Source organism: Hippichthys cyanospilos, chromosome 8 (genome assembly GCF_059441005.1).
Source record: "Hippichthys cyanospilos isolate Australia breed blue-spotted pipefish chromosome 8, RoL_Hcya_1.0, whole genome shotgun sequence".
NCBI lineage: Eukaryota > Metazoa > Chordata > Actinopteri > Syngnathiformes > Syngnathidae > Hippichthys > Hippichthys cyanospilos.
This window is the reverse complement of record NC_142376.1, coordinates 9,302,607-9,321,222: the sequence shown is the minus strand read 5'-3', so window position 1 is coordinate 9,321,222 and position 18,616 is coordinate 9,302,607. Positions and strand designations below refer to the sequence as shown.

Sequence of the window (18,616 nt, the reverse complement as noted above, 5' to 3'; positions counted from 1 at the left end):
ATTACATTTTTACAGTAAAAATTGCAAAAATAAATGAACTACCCATTTAAGCAAAATATGGACAAGCATTTAATGTTAAGTTTACATCATCTTGAATCAGTGTTTGATAGTTTTGCCTGAAAATTTTCCTTAGGATTTTTGGAAAAATAAATCAAAAGTTTGATTTATTTTTCCAAAAATCCTAAACAACATTTAATTTTTGGGCTATGTCAACTAGGACTATGAAGAAATAATCAATGAGAGAAGCGTACCTGCAAATTGAATTGGTGCAATGTCTTGGCCTGCATTAGAAGGGAAGACCTCCACTGGAACAGGCGGGGAACTCTGCTCAACAACCTCTATAAAGTTAGAAGACACAAATTAATATTTTTGGATAACATGCCTGTGATATACTTTGGTTAAAGGGTTTAAGAATTAAAGTGCAGTTTTCACTCGCTACTTATGGTTTACTTCTTGCAACCCCTTGCAACTTTTTTTCGGGTTGCGAATACAATGGGCGGGTGGATGGAGATGATGGATGGCCGATAAATAGATGCATGGATGAATGATTGATGGATGAATGAATGAATGAATGAATGAATGAATGAATGAATGAATGAATGAATGTTGAGTGTGTGGGTAGATGGAGGGGGACGGTGGATGGATGAGAGGATGGGTAGATGGGTAGATGGGGATGATGGACTGATGGATGGGTAGATAGAGATAGGTGTGTGGATGAGATGGACATAAGGGATATTTGACCAAAGTACTGATGAATAAAAAAAAAAAAAAAAAATGTAATTTCACTGGGTAACGGAGCTATCACTATACGGAAACAAACGCCAGATCAAATTTTAGCATTCCAAATTGGACTGTGGAAACACTTTGCTGCTTAAGTGGAAATGTGGCTTAAGGTTGGAAGAGTGACTCTGAAAAAGGGCTGGCTGCACAAAAAAATATTCCTCATGTATAGCACAGTTAGCGCAACAGATGTTTATTTATTTATTTTTCGAGTTATTCGGCTCTTCCCCTTCTTTGGTATCTCAAAACCGCTGTCTTAAATAACAAAATCTGACTATTGCTGCTGGACCAAGCAAAATTTGTTCCTGTGCTCATTTGCATTGCAAATGAAATAATTCTTTGAGTTATAGAGAAGTACAGCCTTTATGTCATCATTCCCAGAATTCAAAAATGTGTTCTAAATGTTCATCTCATTCAAATCACATCACATTCAAATCACATTTAAAACAATTCTATTTTATTCCATGATTCAAAAACATTCCATACGGTTCCATAATTTTTCATTCAGCTTTGAACACTCACATACAATTTCTCCACGAGTTAAGTTTATTTAAAAACCTTCAGAGAAAAGTCATCTTATGCTACCCTCAGGTCACAAAACCCAAGTCCTTCCAAAACAAGCTACTGCCTATTGATATTTTTTAATAAGTTGATCAACCTAATTTCCCTCATCAACCTCAAGTCTCAATTTTCACTTTGATTTGAAGTATTGTACAGAATCAGCTCTGGGCCAATAATTCCTCACCTTTTCATAACTATGTTCTCAGCAAAATTCACAATGTAATCACAGAAACCTTTATTCCTTGAAGATCTGTCATTTCGGTTTTAAATATTTAGGCGCACTAAACACCTTTAGTAACGGATTGTTACATATACGTAGTGAAGAGAACCAGACAGACACCTGGGTAAGCCGAGCTCATCTTGACAGTGGAAACACCTGGAGATAGTTGGGGTAGTATGGAATCAATGACTGGCCTATTACTAACCACAGGTACTACCAGCTCCTTCAACGATAAAAAAAAGAGAGCAATAACACACAAATGCAGTCAAATTGGATGTACTGACAGATTATTAAACCGCTTTAATAACTTTTCAGCTTGCATGTGAAGCGCATCAAGCTTTTGCCATGCAAGATGCATGCTCGCAAGGATATTAACATTCAGCTTGTTTGCAAACTGACTGCTACTCAATAATACCATAGAGCAAGAATGAGCAGCTCAGCAGGGAAGCCAGAAGGCAAATTGTCTGCTAATTGCACACCCCAAAAAAGGACAAAGCTATATATTTAGTGTGAGTGTGTATGTGTGAATTTATATATCACATACACACACACACACACGAAAACCCATTTATTTAGTGTTACTCACCTATAGTCCAATATTGTGCTACACTTTAAAAGTTTTCCTCAATGCCTAATTTATGCAAGTGAGCACAGTGAATGACTCCATGCAGATGTGATTTATGGCTATAATGCAGCAGCTGATTGACTTTTACGCATGCCAGCTATCTCAATGCAACCTACCTGATCGGGGCCTGTGGTTGCTAACAACGCACAATACACAAAGGAAAAATTGTTAAATTAATGTAACCATGTGGACACAATAAATGACAACCAGAAGAACGTTTCATCAAAAAGTTTGATACCAGGAAAAGCCAATTTCACGCCACCCAAAGAGTTTTAATTTGCACTCTGCTGCCCCCCCCAAAAAAAATTAAACAGTCGCCTTTTATCTAGGAAGTGCCAAGCATGCCCTGAATAATAACAGAGATGAAATTCTCTTTTTCAACAACTGTTTCCACAATGGTATAAACCTCTCCTGAGTCACCTTTGCAAAAGATAAATGGGACACTGCCTGGAGAGGAAAATACTGTGAGGTGAGTCAAAACTACTATACACAATCTGTGATGGTTCAGCCTATCAAAACAATCTAAATGATTTGTTTGGCTGCTATGTTATCACTTTAATTCCTGTATCATTGTGCAACTCCAATGGAATTGTTAAATTGTGAACACACACACACACACACACACACACACACACACACACACACACACACACACACTTATATATATATATATATATATATATATATATATATATATATATATATATATATATATATATATATATATATATATATATATATATATATATATATATATATATATATATATATATATATATATATATGATGATTTTACATTAATTCCAAAAGTTTGAAAAAGATTTAAAAAAATGTCAAAACTTGTGTGATTCAATTCAAATTTTTAATCACTTGGCAGCAGTAATATATATGCATACTGTATATGTATATATGAGAATCTATTATGTATCTGTGTTTTTTTTTATAAACCCAACAACGTGTCAAAGGGGGTTAAAATTCAGTTTGGCTGGTGTTGATAAGAATTTCCTGGCCGATTTGGCGTGTGGAGCATGATATAAAAGTGTTAGTGCGGGTATATGTAAACCCGTAGTGTCAGTTCCAAGAGACACCTCCGTGAAAACAAATCTAGAGGATTGATCACGTGCAGCTAAATTAATGACTCTGGCTCTAAACAATACAAAACCATGAGCACCATGGACGGATAAAGACCCGGCCTAAAACATACCACCAAAGCAACGCGAAAGTTTAAAACAATAAAATGTAATCAAAGCCAATTCAGTCATCCAAATGTGCATTCTTTTCATCCATTTAGACACATTAGAAGGCAAAAATCCCCACAAAAAAAAGTCAGTCATTTCAGCAGGCTGCAGTCAAGGCCTGGCAAAGAAGCTCGCTTCAAGAGAGGAAACAACAATAACTGTTACCCATGTGTTAGCACTCACTGACTGAAAATCTCTTTCCCCGAAATACAATCAGCAAAAATAATAACGCATCGCTTTTTGCTGCTATTTTCCAGAGAACTTTTTCAATCTTAGAATTGTGTTCAGTGTTGAATAGCACCTTGAGTCTCCAACTGCACGTATTTTTCATAAATTCAAAAGTATCCGAGTATGATCGTGACAAAAGATCAATCACAAACACTCACCTGGTATCATCTCTTCGGGCTTCCCAAAAGCCACCATTGGTTTTTCTGCAGTGGGCAATGGCTGCGGTGTAAGCGCATCAATCGGCGTCTGGTGGGCTGTAACTGGTTTATTGACGGGTGGATTTGGGAGAACGGTGTAGCCCATCCCTCCAGGGCAAATTTCTTTGAACATAGCTAACAAGGAAAAGAAGCAAATAAATGTTTAGGATACCAAGCTTCACGTGAAATCACTCATGCCAGCTTTACATTATCGCTTTCAGAATTGCGTTGAATGATTGAAATAGCACTTTAGTTTAAAATTAAAGAATTCACTGAACTGAACTTCTCATTGGGCTTATATATAAGAACATAAATTCGAACTACTGTATGTTATAGATGAACTGTACTGTTTCTGACAAAGATGTTGTTAAGGATTGCTTTTATTCTTTCTCCATATTCAAAAGGTTAAACACAATCAGTGGACATTTGCCCCAGGTTTAGATTAAATGGATAAAATCATGTACTAAAAACTACTAAAAATAGTGTATGAACTACTACTACTACTACAACTACTCAGAAAAAAAAGATCACAAAACACGAAACCCATTGTGCATAACTCATAAAATAAAATCCAGTATGTTTCAATCGCATGGTAGCTTCTCATTTCAAGTATAAATCTCAACTCCTTATAAATAAGTGAAAACAAGAAAAAGGCTCAGTGTTATACAAATGTACTGTACTACTGTACAGTAAAAGCATTTGGTACACAAAAAAGCAACTACTAAGCCAAGCTGTGAAACGGGAGGGAAAGCATGCAGATTTTAAAAAGGGTATAATACACATTTATGTTTCAATTGGACGCATGGTGGTGGAAGTGTATGGATGTTTGTTTTTATTATCTTTTTCCTCCCATTACCAGTGGCTGCCATCTTTGTGGAAAATTCCCACCGAGAAAACATGGAATGAGCACTTCAAACATTTCTATAGTACCCTATTTATGAAAAATAAATAAACAAACCCCCAAAAAATGACAAGGCTTACTTACTTTCAGATAACCTGTGTAGTGATATCTTGGTTTGGCAGTTGAAGAAAACAACATTCAAATATTGGGGCATTATTTTATATTATCACAAATTTTGACTCTTGTGAACTTAATCTCGTCTCGTAGAATTACCGGTGCAGTTAAAAAGGTACAATATGCATTTCTTTTCACAATATAAAGTAGTGGTAATAATCTATCAGTGACATTGTCAAAAAATAAAAACAAAGAAGGTGCATTATAGACCATGACGACTAACAGCACAGCCAGCGGGTGGCGATTGTTTTACGTACAGTAAATGATATAAATGAGGGTTTGTAACGTTATTGTCCGCGTCAGAACATCGTACTCACAAATATTTTGGAAAGTAAGTATCTTTGAAAAAATTCAATTGATGTGCTCGTCCCAGCTTGGAGGCCTTACCTGTTCCTTGAGGGGGACATTTGTCACAATGTGGTCCCCAGGCTTTGCCTACACTGCAGCAGCAGAGCTGTTTGCTCAACTGAGCAGACACTGGGTGCAAGCATTGCCTCCCTGAGCTCACCAAACGGAAGCAAGCCCCCTTCTCCTCTTGGATGGCAGGAATGTTGGCTGAGGAGGTGTGCGCGAGGAGGACAAAGAGGAGAGGAGCGGATGCGATGGATGGAAGTGGTGCGCCAGAGTGTAGGAGACACAGAAGGGAGAAGAAAAGACAAAGTGAAGAAATGAAGAAGACCCCTTCACCAGAGCAAACTTGCCTTGAACGAAATAAAGTTACATATCAAACATAATGTAGACATTGTTGTAAAAAGAGCAAACTGTTACAAGGAAAGTAGGTACAGTTATTCCCCAAATATAAGACGCCACTGTGTATAGGAAGCACCCTTAATTTTAGAGTCAACTTCCGGTATTTTCTGTTACCGCGTATAGGACGCGCTGACAGTTTGGCGACAATGTAAAAACATTAGGAAAAGAGAAAATCACATCTTTGTAAAGCCTTCATATTTTCTTGTGTTTGTATCCATAAGTTAGACCTGCACAATTAATCGAATTTTCGATACTTTGCGAAATTAACATTTAAAAAGCCTGCTATTGTACATGTCAAATCAACACTTTGTCATCCTACCACAAGGGGGCAATGTTTCCCACATGTTTGCATGACAAAAGCCTCTGCTGAATTGGAGTTATGTTTCTCACCTGATTCTAATTGAGGCCCATTTTGAAAAATCGGAATAAATCAGTTTGAAATGACCGAAAATTACATTTTGACTGCTAATTGATTCAAATTTGCTTAAAAGTAAATAATGTGCTTGGTTCTAAGTAGGCTTCATTTTTTTCATTGGTTTGCACTCAGCAAGAAGTTAGCTGTGTTGCCCTGTGTGCCAAGTTTTCGCCATAAATTGGCTCAATTTGTTTTCATTATTGTGTATATTTATTTATTTTAGTTTATCATTTTTTAATGAGTATCAAGCCTTGAAGCCGTGTTTATATACTGCTTGTTTAAAAAACGGAGATAAATAGACATGTTTGACCGAACATGGTAAATAATTGTGATTTCAATATTGACCAAAATAATTGTGATTATTATTTTGGTTATAATCATGCAGCCCTAATTGTGGGTATAGTGTGGGCTGTGACAGCTGTGTGTGGCTTGCGGGTGGGTGAGTGAGACTGATAAGAGTGTGAGAGTGAGAGATTGTGCAGAGGCTCACATGCGGAGCAGTTGAGAGTACAATGGAGCCTTGAGGAGAGTTTCACATAAAGTTCTTTTGAAATAAAAGTGAGCGCTGAGAATAAACTCTACCTCCTCGTTACCCTGTTTGGTTAGCTAGAGGCTTCACTTTAGGTCGACGTGCGAGGGCCGTTAGCCCAAACCTTGTAGCGGCCTCGCAGTTTGCAGTCTGCTCTGCTGCAAGAAACGCTTGTTTCTTGAAAGTTTCTGTAATGTTCCTGTGTGGATAAGGATTGACTCGGACGTTGATTCAGTCTGCTTGCTTATTTTATTGAAAATAATGTTGTACCAACTTCTAGCTCTTTCCATTACCATAACTACTGAAAGTAAGAATACGTCCGATATAGACTTGAGCATCTCTATGTAAAATCTCAGTGTATGTGGCTGACGGTTGCAATCTTTCTCGAATGTCGTCGACAAAAATTCTAATCTTTTACTGTTTATAGCACGGACACATAATGTTGGCGTTTATTTTTTGGGGGGAAAAAAAATGTGCATCTTATATTTGGGGAACTCGGGTATTTTGTGTCATCAATCCTCTGCATCTGGTTCGCATCTGGTGACAACACTGAACACAGACACACATTTGAACACAACAGCACACATTAAACACTGCAGGAGAGACATGAGTAAACATTAACATGCATTACAGCCAAGCGCTGGTTGAGATGAAGCCATGCAGAGGGGTTTAGTTGGTGTGTTCCAAGTCAAATGGTGCAATTAAACATCTAGCACATACCAGTGACAGCTGGAATTGTTCTAACAGGAACAGACAAAATATTGTTCTTCAAAGATTAAAAAAAAAAAACTTTTTAAGCCCAGTGTTAGATAGGTACGTGATGGATTGATAAATGTTTTGTCCGCCCACAAGGGAAAAATCACTCATAATTAAATAAAACTCTTAAATAAAAGGCCAAGTCTGAATTGTTAAAAAAAAAAGGGGAAAAAAAAATCAAATATTTGCATTTTTATCCAGATATGAAGGGCCCACCCTTAGGCCATACATTATACATTAACCCATTTCTGTACTACTTTTAATTGTTTTACTATAACAAAAATATTTGTTTTGAAAAGGTCAGTACAGCTTATGTATAATGTATGTTATTATGCACTTTTTTGTTATTTTCTGTTGTTTGGTATTCACATCATAATAGATGACAATCATCCCACCTATCAAAGATGTTACAGAAAAACGATTGCTTAAATCCATGATTCGGTTCTGTGGTTTGTTCCATAGTTGTCTGTAAATCTTAGTGTAAACAAGAAGACTCTAAACTAAGAGGTACCGCAAGAAGAAAAAGCTGAAATTACTTACAGACTGCCAATCGAAAGAAATTCACTACCTGAACAATTTATCTAAATTTCATTCTTTTTTTAATGATGTAAAAAACATAAAAATGGAACTGCACATGCTTCAAATAATAAATCATTCACCAAATTATTTTGTACTTAGCAGTGACACGAAGAAATGCCCACTGCACACTCTCTAAAGTTATTTCAAGCCTTCCAACTCAACAACTAGTCAACCCCTGTGTAGTGCTGGACAAATGAAGCTTCATGAAGCACTTGTGATTCTTTTTGACTCCTCCAGATGGCGCTCAATTTTGAGATGCAGCGGATATGTAATACATTTCCTCTGCAGTAGCCTTTATCTTTAAACAAACAGCGCTATCTAAAGGGCCATGAACCTTCATTTTTCCCATCACAACAGTGCAGGACAAAACAACAATATGGCTCCGCCTACAAGAGATACAAGAGAGACTGTGGATTACATTACAAAAATCAAGTTTGCCAAACTACAACAAGCAAGTGTCAGCGCAAGAAGAAATACGTTTGTGACTTTGCATTGATTTGTGTTTGACTTTAGTTGTCAAAGTTTTGGTGATACTGCCCCTTGCCCAAATGTATCTGGCATACGTTTCAAAATGTAAGTAACATGCAGTACAAAAGCAATTGTCCATGATCACTGCACATGTATCGTCAGTCCAAAGCTATCAACCACACGCCATCAAACATCAAACACTGAAAACCGCTTCGGTGTGTCATAAAAAAAAACATGGAAGGCAAAGGCAGACCATGTACAGTAAAGTCGGCCTTGCAATGCATGCATTTTGGGGGGGATTATACAGTAAAAACCATGCTATTATCCATGCGCTAGATTGATATGCGTTGAATCAAGCATGTTAAAAGCACATCTCCTTATCTTGATATGCTTAAGGGCATGTGGAAATGTATGCTGAATGTATTTTGAGGTTATTCAGCCAGGAACTCACATGGATAACAAATTCAAAAGTGCAAGCACAATTTAACATTTTGCGTGAATGGATAACTATAAGCTGCTGACATAATATTTTAGGTTGTCAATGTAAACTCAGTGAGAAAGACTGAAAAACGTTTTTATATATTTTAGATATACCTGCAGCATTAAAGGGACACTGTGTACGATTTAGACCATTTTTAATTATAAAGGAAGAAATTAAATGATTATAAATTTCAAAAACTTGCAAATAAATGTGTTCTTGATGACCCACTATGTTGTAAATTTAATTGTAGGTCTAGTTATCATTAAATGATATGACATGGGGGGTGGCACTTCTCCGGAAGCTGCCATGTTTGTTATAGCTACAGACAATGGTAAATGCAGCATCTGCAGCACCTTCTGCTGTCCGCCATGAAAAATGGTCTAAATCTTATGTGTCACTTAATATTTGGGGCTTCCTATTAATGAGCAATAAAATTATCTGCACATCTTCACGCATGCTGTGCGTAATGCATTTAGAGTAGTTTGATCAAAAACTTGAATTTGATTTTTTTAAAATTTGAATAAACAATGTTATCTTAAAAAAACATGTTGACATATCATTTAACTGCAATGACATTAAAAGGTGTAATTATGCCAAATATGATATATTTATATTACTGTATCTATACATTTATACAGTATATATATACTGTATTCACTGTATATTTCACGTACTGTTTATTGATTACGCATAATACACACAGCTCCTCTACTTAAGTTTTGTAGTGCAATCGGAAAGTACCACACTTACATATGCATGTAGTGAGCATGGGGTCAGGAATATAGCCAGGTTTGCAGATGCATCGATAGCTTCCCACAGTGTTCAAACAATTTCCATTCGGACACACTCCCTGCAGCTGACATTCATCAAAATCTGTGAATAAATAAAATAATTGAGGACAACACTTTTAACAGTGAAGAAGGGATTGAAATAGGAAACATTAATTTGGGAAATGTATGCAATTCGTATGTATTCTAGTGTGCATGTAAAGCAGTCTCTAATTCAAAGACAAGCCCTTTTTGGACGGCATCAAGTTAACCGTGACAATGGTGCAGCGGGTGATCCTGTAAGAATCCTTCCAAGAATGCATGAAGGCGTGTCAGTAAAGGCTGGGAAAGTGCATTGGATTCCGGGAGGGATTACTTCAAAGGGCATAACTTTTGCAGTTTAGATTTGAAATACACAGGATATTTTGTGACGCCAATATTGGAATTTTTCCTGATGAACCTGGCAAGCATCTCGAATATTTTTCAATCAGGACAGGGCGATAAATCCAACGAATTCGATCAGTTTGTCATTTTGAAAATCAAAGATTTGAAAATGAGCTAAATTGGAAAATCAATGCTTTGCAAAAGCGCCAGAAAGCTGGAGGAGATGTTTACAGGACATGTTTACATTCGTTACTAACTATACTCATCGACTGCCATCCGTTTCCTGGTCTTTCTTCATCTTAACGCTAATTAAATAAATAGAAATGTAAATCAAGAAATAAATACCTAGGACTGAATGCCTAAACTCATGAAAGATACATTAAAAAAACATCTTTGGGATTGAATTTGTTAATTGTGACATTTAAGCAAGTTATGCACAAGATATGATAACGTTAATGTTGATTTAAAATCATTCTTATCTGTGTCTATATGTCTTTCACAAGGTTTGTGTTTTAATAAATCAAACCTTTCAATAAATCTTTGTTGAAAAAATTCAATTATCCAAATCGACTCGTGAAAATCGAGATTTTTTTTTTGGGGGGGGGCATATCATCCAGCCCTACTTACAATATTTTATTAAAAACACTTCGGAATAATAAACAATCAGATCAGAAACAACTCGTATTCCAGTCTCTCAGGAGCACACACAATTCGCACAGTCATATTAAACTAATTGCTTATAAAAAGTTTACTCGGGTGGCTGTTGAAAAGATTCTATTCTCCACATGCCATGCATACATTATGCTCATTACATTATCTTATAATTAATCATATTTAAGACGGTTTTCAGTGCATATTCAGAGCCTAATCTCCAAAAACGAATCCAAAATATTACAGCTCAAAATACATTTTCAAAACGTTTAAAGGGATCTAGATCAAGTGACCCAGAAGTTTTTTTGAGCATGCCTAATTCAAAGGCATGGTTAGAATGGCAATGAGCCAAATAAGGCAGCAGCGCCCTCTAATGGGTTTTTGGAGAAATTTGCAATTTGATTTTTTTTTGTTTTTTTCATCAGTCGTCTTAACCAAGACAATAAATTGGGACAATGCATACATATTATTTAAATGACAGACACAGTGACAGCTTGCCTTACCTTGGCAATGAGTGCTGTTGATTTTCTTGTAACCCTGAGGGCAGTCGATCAGAGGAATAGCTGGTGAGCCAATAGAGAGAAAAAATGGGGAATTTATTCAGAAATTTGATACATCATAAACACCATCTATAAATCAGACCCACTCAACATTGATGGATGATCAACTCACTGTATGTATAAGCTGCCCCCCCCCAGTAAATATCATAAGTCATTCTTGGATCATTTCCGCACAGCTGAATATGAGTGGTGAGAGTTGTCAAGATCTGATTTTATATTCTAATTAGGGCCTGAACAATAGATTTTTTGAGCCAGATTTGAACCTAAATACAAGGATCCCCACGGATGGGTCACCAATCCCATTTATGAGGTGGAGGAAGTGGAGTGGGTTGTTGTCATTGCAGCCATGAGCTTGAATGGCCCTCAATATTTATAGCATGAAGGTTATATAACGCATTCCTTGAAGAAATTACAATTCCTGAAAGTAGCCTCTTACGCAACACCGCATCAAAGGAACCCATAAAAAAATTCACACGGCTAAACAAATGGCAAGATGAATTCAGAACTATCGCTTTGAAATATTTGCACACACAGTAGAATAACAGGGAATCGCTGAGATCAGGGTCACCCTAGAACACGCATACTCCCGTGAGTCATTATTCAGTTTGTCATAAAAAGCTTTCAAACGTGTCTCTTTTTTGAATAAATACAATATAACAACAAGCACATTAGCCGAGTTTCCGAATTATACATGAGATATACATTTGAAGCTTCTACAGTTTGTGAAGGACGGATTAACAATAAAAGGTGTTAGTAACATCGTGAATATTCTTTACAGTTTTAAATGCAACAGTAATTAGAAAACATCTTAAGACTATGGATGGATTTAAAAACAAATACCACAAACGATTTTCTGATATTGTAAAATATGCATCTCTACTCTTTATGATGTGCATAATCCTTTTTAATGACATCACTTACATGGTTTCTTTGGACATTTCTGGCATTTGTGGAAACCCCACGATGTCCCAATGGTCCCACAGCACTGCTCCTGTTTAGTGAGACCCGGGAGGGCCTTCCCACACTGAAACGTACAAAGCAGTCAGTTTACGCCATTAAATAAATACATACAGCAAGTTAATAGTCAACGTAAAGTATGCCATAAATAAGGTGTAGACAAATGCAGTAAGCAACTTTGAGCTATTTTTTCTATATTTTAAAAAGTAGAGATTTTGGAAAATTTAACTTATTTTTCAGACTATAAGCCGCATCGGACTTTAAACCACACCAAGGAAAATGTAACCAAAAATCTATATTTGTCCTGTATAAGCCACACAGGCCAATGAGACACAGGTTGCATACCATATTTATGCAGAAAGATGCTACATGAACACTTTTAAAATGTTTGTTTTGATTTTTTTTCCAAACTACCTGGTCCATCATACCTTCAACACTGTATAAACATACCTGCATGTTTCAAAAGCAGAACAGCACAAACATATTTTCAGCATAACACCGACACACACAAATTTTCTAGAATACTGCACCAACACAAGAGCAACGGGCCTAATTGTGTTTACTTGTGGAGATTACTATATTCTGGTATATCATGGTATATTCTCATTAAGCACTTCTTGTAGCTCATTTAAAAAGCTGTCATTTTTGTTTTCATTTTTTTATGATTGCAAAATCGAATTTGACGCTTGAGAGCGCTCACCTGACTACCGACAGTTTCTTGGAAGCAGCGGCCCAACGTGTTCTTTGAGGAGACAGGCTGGTAGTGCGTAACATGGTCCTGATGCTGACCCGGATACACAATGTTGTAGCCGTGGTGCTGGACCTCCTGATGGCTTTCGGATCGATGATAGCTGTAGCTCGAGGATGAAGAGGATCCTGACTGGGGACCTCTTTGATACCCTCCTCCAGTACTGTGTTGGTTGTCCAGCTGAGACACTTGGTGGACCTCAACGGACGCCTCTGGAGGATGCTTGATGTGGATGTTTACAATGTTGGGAGTGAATACTGGTCAGAGAAAATTACAGGGCATGATTAATATGCAACAAATGTGTGTGTATTACTGTGACGGGCAAGGTCATGTTTAGCATTCACACTCACCAGTATTCTGCCCATTGCTGTAGGTCAGAGGCAACGTATGTGTGGAATGGACCTGAGTTTGACTGTAGCTTCCCGACGTCTGCTGGGGCTGATGGTGTCCGTTCTGAACTGGAATCTGGCAGAACTTTCCAGTGAAGTTTGGAGGGCACTGACATTTGTCCCTGGCACTGCACTTGCCGCCATTAATGCAAGGCAGATGACAGACCACTGAGAGAAACAAGAATTAGAAGCACAAGCAGAAACGGGCTTGGTTTGGAATGGCGTCATTCTTTCTTCTTGTCAAAGCAAAGACAACTTTTTACAACTATAGTTTATTCATGATGAATTAGGGTTGTAAATCCTAATTGTAGGACTGGTGTTTGTCTCCTTCTCAAATCGAAAACAGCATTTTACATGTTTTTGCTGGTTCGTCAGTCGTTGGTGCCCCCCGACATTTATTCAAGCCGGAAATTGTAGTTGTCGGTTCGTCATTCACTCCGGTCATCAACACCCCTTCCCGCAAAAAATTAAATTGGTATCTTGCTAAAAAAATAAAAAATAAATAAATAAACTGCAAAAAAAACTACTTAACAGTACTTTCTACAGCTAGTTCAGTACAGTAGATGGGCTTAAAACATTTCCAACTAATCACACACCACAATGCCTAGTCTGTGTTCCCTCTGCACTAGACCTAAATAAGTAATCATGTCCACTAGGTAGGGCTCCATGATCAACGTTAACGTTCAAGCCTGAATGTGAACTTTTAAGCTTGTTTCTTGAGGTCATTTGGGCACCCCTTGACATTGCCTTGCACCCCCCCTAAGCGGAGCCCACCCCACTATTTGAAGACTGCTATAAGGCAAGTAGTTTTTTATACAGGATTTTGGGGTTGTCAATGACCCTGCATCCATTTGAAAAAAATCGCCCCCTGCAGGAAACGCATGCCATCTCTACTTACAGGAGCAATATGTCGTAAGATCACCATGTTTTAAGCATTTACTTTAGAATCATCAGTGGGATAGTTTCACATTTTGTGCCTTGACACAAAGCCAAAAGTGAAAGAAAACATTTTGCTTGTCAAAATGATCTTTAAGTCACTAGTGTAATCAGTTATTTTTTTCCAGTAAAACCTGGGCAGTCAGTTACACGCATATATTTATACTTTTATATTTACTTCTTTTTTTTTGTTTAACTTTAGCCATCCAAATTTTCTTCTGAAACATCGCCAACATGATCTCATTGGCCTGATATTTATAGTATGATAATTGGCCGAACGGATCCCATTCCGTCATAAGTCAACACTCTTCCCTTTTGACCTCTCTCATCATGCAAGTAGGATAAACAAGAAAGGAGTTATTTATTGTCTCTTGACTCTTTGTAATAGTCCTTGACCAAATAAGCTTTCATCTTCCCAGTCCCGTGGCTCAGCCTTTTACACACACAAGGAAGAAAGGAAAGCGAGAGAAGAAGGCAGAAGGAATGAAGCAAGCCTGGACAAGTGCAGGAGACTTAAAGCCTCCTCACTTCACACTGTTCCTTCAGGCAGCCAAATATGCTAAGCATAACATTTGAAAAGGTTTTAGAATTGGATCAACAATGGACTTGGTCAATGATCTCGCTGCTTTTCACTGCCGACTTGGGGTTGACGTTTGAAAGTCAGGATTATAGCACGGACGGCGAGTGTTGTATTTTGCTCATGTAGCTTAACTCCACTACCATTCAGGGCTATTAAAGGAAAAGATCTTTTTTTTTTTTTTTTTTTTTACTGGCGATGAAGACGTTAATGCATTCGCTGTTGCTAATAACGACATAAATCAAAATCCCATTTTAACTCGGCTGGCGGTGAATGCGTGAATGAACACAACAGCCTGGACCAAATTTTTGCATGATACTGTAATTGCCTTTCTGTGTGCTAGGTTTTCAAGACTCTGCATCAGCGAGGCAGAACCTTACCTGAACTACAGTATTACTCAGCCCAGCTACAGCAATTTAGTAATTAAGAATATGATTGTGTGGTGGTAAAAAGTTTTTAGGATCTGCAAACAATGAACAATCAGATATTTTCTGCGCTGACAGCATGGATACGAAGAAAAACAAAATCCACTCGCTGCCTACATCAGGGGTGTCAAAAATACAGCTCGTGTGCAGAATCAGGCCCCTCGAGGTTTAATCCGCTCGAAAAGATGTTCTTAACCATTTGCGCTAACAACGTAATGCCAACAGATTACAAAAGCAGAGATGCTAAGATTTGTGTCTATACCAAATATATTACGTTACTTGGAATGTTTTACCGCGGTATTTGCAAGGATTTGGGACCATAGAAAAAAATATACCAGTATATATAATTCACACTAATTATTTTTAAGTTATATAGTATGATCCTACCTGTCCGCCCTGCCATTTTTCTCCGTATGGCCCCTGAGCTAAAATGAGTTCAGCACCTCTGGGCTACATTGAAGAAACATGCAATAGAACACAGCCAATTGGCTTTTTCTTCTGTCTTTCAGCTGGTGAAACAACACTTAAACAAATTTGTTCTGCTAAGCCAGACAGGATTTCATTTTGTTTCCCTCCTCTCATGTTTCTCTCCGTCTGTCAGCCAAAGACACTGACATGCTCCCTTTATGGTCAAAAATACAGTTTTCACACTTTTATGAGCCTGTGTTACATAAGAAACAAACATCACTCACTCGATGACAAAGAGGCAGTTTTGCATTACCCTGAGGTTACGGTCATGCTCTATACACCAAAGTCAAAGGAATTGAGCTTGGTTTTGTGTGTGTGTGTGTGTGTGTCCCACTTCTAAAGCTTTGTGAAGGCATGACTCAAAGGTTTAAAATTGTTCTTTGGCACACTACTGCAATTTTACGCCTTCATTATAATAAAAGAACAAAATGGCAATATTTTTATTCAACACTCACACAAAGTGTATTTGTACCTTCCAGTTTACCAACACTTATGAGGCATCTAACTAAATGTGAAAGTTGTCTTGGAATGAAGCTTTAGGTCATTCGATATTTTGTCCCAATTCATTGAAAACACATGACAGACAAAAATTTGGATTTCTTACCTATCCTGAAATTGGGTGCAGTCAGGGTATCAGTGGCATGGCCATTTTCACTGATGATGGTTGTCGTATTTCCCTGCTGGCAGTTGTTATGACATCGGCCTCCCACGCAAGTAAATTTGCAAATAGTGGGGGTGAACACCACCTTGATCCTTCCTGTATGGTTGCCCACTGGCATAGTGGAAACAAATAAACAAAGGAGGAGGGGGATTCTTTGATCAACAATAATGCAAAACTCATTAAAATGTATGCAATGAAATAAAAGTTTAAGCCTCGTGACAAAAAAATGGTGGTTTGCACATGTTTGCAAGTGAATAGCAAGTTTAAGGGATTCGCCTTGCTGGAGTTTGCATGTTCTCCCCGAGCCTGCATGGATTCTGTCCCACACCCCATATATATATATATATATATATATATATATATATATATATATATATATATATATATATATGGGGTGTGGGGTGTGAATATATGTGTGGGGTATGGGGTGTGAATATATATATATATATATATATATATATATATATATATATATATATATATATATATATATATATATATATATATATATATATATATATATATATATATATATATATATATATATATATAAAATCAGAGGATGATACATTTTTAGTCTGAAGGATATGTAAGACATAAATAGTTTTAGCAGCTGTGGCACGAAAAAAAAAAACCCATGGCTGTCAGACCGTCTGCCGTACATGACAATTTTAACAGAAAAGCCGTGCGCTTCCTGATTTGGAACAGCAAACACATCTGCTCCTTCCACCAAGAGGATTGCAGAAAGAAAAGTGTATATTCCAATCATGAAACTTTTGTTATTTTAAGATCAGAGCCAGCAGTGGGCATTTTATGTAACCGCTGTGAAACTGGTTCTGGTGTAACATTTTGCTTTTTTAGAGTATAGCAACAACAAGAAACCAAAGAAAAAGGACAAAATATGACTTTTAAATTCATACCACTAGTTATACGGGTTAGGTTTCACAGCGCTTACGGAACACATTGTTATTGAAAATGAAGAATGAATTATTTGTGGGATTTGGAAAAACCAGAATGTTTGACTTGCGAATTGAGCTGAATGTTTTGATTTTTCAAATGGAGACAATGTGAATATGCTTTGTTGAAAATGTCATTTGGAATACATAGATACTTTTTGTGGGCACTGTAATGTTGAAAATTTTTGGTCAGTAGGCGTTTTTAGCAAGTACTTCCCAAAATGTTGAATCTGCCACTGGAATGAATGATAAAAAGCCTGTTAGGGAAGCCCGCCGTCATTGGTAATTAGCTGAGAATTTTTGATTGAAAAATATTACATTTTCAGAAAACCTTGACTACGTGTATTTGAAAAGAAAAACTAGCAAAAATAATCTAAGCAAATAATAGTGTGAGGGCTTAAAAAAAAATTCTTCAGCTGTCACTCTTGATTATTGTAATTTCCATGTCTAGCTCTCAACTGATTAAATATAACACGTGATTACAGCAAGTTGTTTTAAAATGTTACGTAATCACAAATCAGCACTCGTTTTTGTGATTTTAGCTTAGTGATGACTGCAATGTAGTTTCACTGAAACAGCATAGTTTATTGCCAAAGTCATATCAAGTCATAAGACATATCAAATAATGTCAACATGTCATACGAAGTTTATGTAAATTGTTAGGTGTTATCCAGAGTTTGGATAAGAGTTTTCCAGTGTCTAAGTTTGACATTTGAAAAGGCTCCTGTCAGGTAGAATGTAACGCTTGGATATTTTAAAACTCTCAGCAGACTCAATGGCTGAACTGACACAAGTGCACAATTTCAATACAATACGGCTTGTCTGTGTTTTGACATGACCTATATCTGCGTATTCACAAATACGTTTCAAAAGACTCCAGCAAAATTATTCTGTTTACAACCCTTAAATAAAGCATATAATTAAATTATTAATAAAGGAATTTGTGGATCCTGTGTTTATTTTCAATGTATTTGTAATAATTTTTAATCACTTTAATCCCAAGCGCTCCGTCTCAGCATTCAATGTACTTTTATTATTTACTGATAAATACTGTAGTCAACACAAGGGATGGTCAATAACACTTTTTTCAGACAAATACCAGTACGAGTATTCAATTCTTGAGTAGTCACCAATACTGATATCAAGTACTCATTTTATAAATACTTCGGAAACATAACATTTCCTGGAAAAAAAAAAAAAACCTGACCATTTTAAAGGGAGACCTAGCCATCCCATATAGCAATTTAGCGTTAAATACAAGTACCTTGAATTAAGGCGGGTACCAGTTATCAATG

At 36.9% G+C, this 18,616-nt stretch overlaps 1 protein-coding gene across 3 annotated transcripts in view; it reads right to left on the bottom strand.

The window, feature by feature from the left end:
* Positions 1-18,616, bottom strand: part of ltbp1 (latent transforming growth factor beta binding protein 1) — a 56,045-nt gene that overhangs the window by 17,575 nt on the left and 19,854 nt on the right. The window contains exons 5-15 of one of the 3 annotated variants that reach the window (XM_088421277.1): positions 16,309-16,476; positions 13,260-13,466; positions 12,862-13,166; positions 12,126-12,228; positions 11,148-11,207; positions 9,593-9,715; positions 5,252-5,419; positions 3,811-3,984; positions 2,303-2,322; positions 1,682-1,784; positions 252-338 (exon numbers count right to left, since the gene is read on the bottom strand). In XM_088421277.1, the coding sequence (XP_088277403.1) occupies positions 252-338; positions 1,682-1,784; positions 2,303-2,322; positions 3,811-3,984; positions 5,252-5,419; positions 9,593-9,715; positions 11,148-11,207; positions 12,126-12,228; positions 12,862-13,166; positions 13,260-13,466; positions 16,309-16,476 (1,518 nt within the window). The remainder of the gene's footprint in view (positions 1-251; positions 339-1,681; positions 1,785-2,302; positions 2,323-3,810; positions 3,985-5,251; positions 5,420-9,592; positions 9,716-11,147; positions 11,208-12,125; positions 12,229-12,861; positions 13,167-13,259; positions 13,467-16,308; positions 16,477-18,616) is intronic. The other 2 variants (XM_088421279.1, XM_088421278.1) reach the window with 2 other exon arrangements.